This window comes from Octopus bimaculoides, chromosome 3, assembly GCF_001194135.2.
Source record: "Octopus bimaculoides isolate UCB-OBI-ISO-001 chromosome 3, ASM119413v2, whole genome shotgun sequence".
In the NCBI taxonomy this organism is placed as follows: Eukaryota; Metazoa; Mollusca; class Cephalopoda; order Octopoda; family Octopodidae; genus Octopus; species Octopus bimaculoides.
Genome location: NC_068983.1, coordinates 31,799,475 through 31,800,421, shown reverse-complemented (window position 1 = coordinate 31,800,421; position 947 = coordinate 31,799,475). Strand labels below are relative to the sequence as shown.

Below are 947 nucleotides of genomic sequence, written 5' to 3'. Positions count from 1 at the left end.
ATCACTAGCAGTATTTTACTTTAACAATAATAATAAAAATAGAATTGTTACAAAAGGCTTACCTCCTTGGCACAGCCAGAATAATCATGAAAGTATCAGATAGTTGAAAAGAACAGATAGCATGGTACCATAGGCTGCAGACAGCAAGCCTGCTATGCATGCAAGACTCCAGGAGTTCCAACAAAACCTCAGTTGTAAAGAATAATAATAATCCATTCTATTATAGGCACAAGGCCTGAAATTTTGGGAAAGGGAGCAAGTCAATTATATCGCCCTCAGTGTTCAACTGATACTTAATTTCATTGATCTCAAAAGGATGAAAGGCAAAGTCAACCTTGGCGGAATCTGCACTAAGAATGTGAAGCTAACAATTCTACCAGTTCACTGCCATAATCCTTTCTAATTCTTGGCACAAGGCCAGCAATTTTGAGGAGAGAAGCAAGTTGATTACATTGACCCCAGTGCTTAAATGGTACTTCATCGTCATCACTCCGCAAACTCACCATTGTCTTAACTATAGTTGTGTGCCATGTTGGTTTAATTCGTCGTGGCATTGTAGTCAGACTCTCCCAGTTCTTATCTATATAGGGAATAATGTCCTGAAAAAAAAAAAAAAAAAAAAAAAAAAAAAAGATAAGAGTTTAATAACCTAGTGAAATTTACAACTATTCATTACGTCTATCATCATCATCATCATCATCATTGTTTAACGTCCGCTTTCCATGCTAGCATGGGTTGGACGACTTGACTGAGGACTGGTGAAACCGGATGGCAACACCAGGCTCCAATCTAAATTTGGCAGAGTTTCTACAGCTGGATGCCCTTCCTAACGCCAACCACTCAGAGAGAGTAGTAGGTGCTTTTATGTGTCACCTGCACGAAGGCCAGTCAGGCGATACTGGCAACGGCCACGCTCGAAATGGTGTCTTTTATGTGCCACCCGCACA

At 40.2% G+C, this 947-nt stretch overlaps 1 protein-coding gene across 3 annotated transcripts in view; it reads right to left on the bottom strand.

Annotated features, from left to right (window-relative positions):
• The window catches only part of LOC106883251 (set1/Ash2 histone methyltransferase complex subunit ASH2), a 154,711-nt gene that overhangs the window by 120,882 nt on the left and 32,882 nt on the right, over window positions 1-947 (bottom strand). For all 3 annotated transcript variants that reach the window (XM_014934184.2, XM_052966127.1, XM_014934185.2), the window contains exon 7: window positions 504-599. In XM_014934184.2, coding sequence (XP_014789670.1) covers window positions 504-599 — 96 coding nt within the window. The remainder of the gene's footprint in view (window positions 1-503; window positions 600-947) is intronic.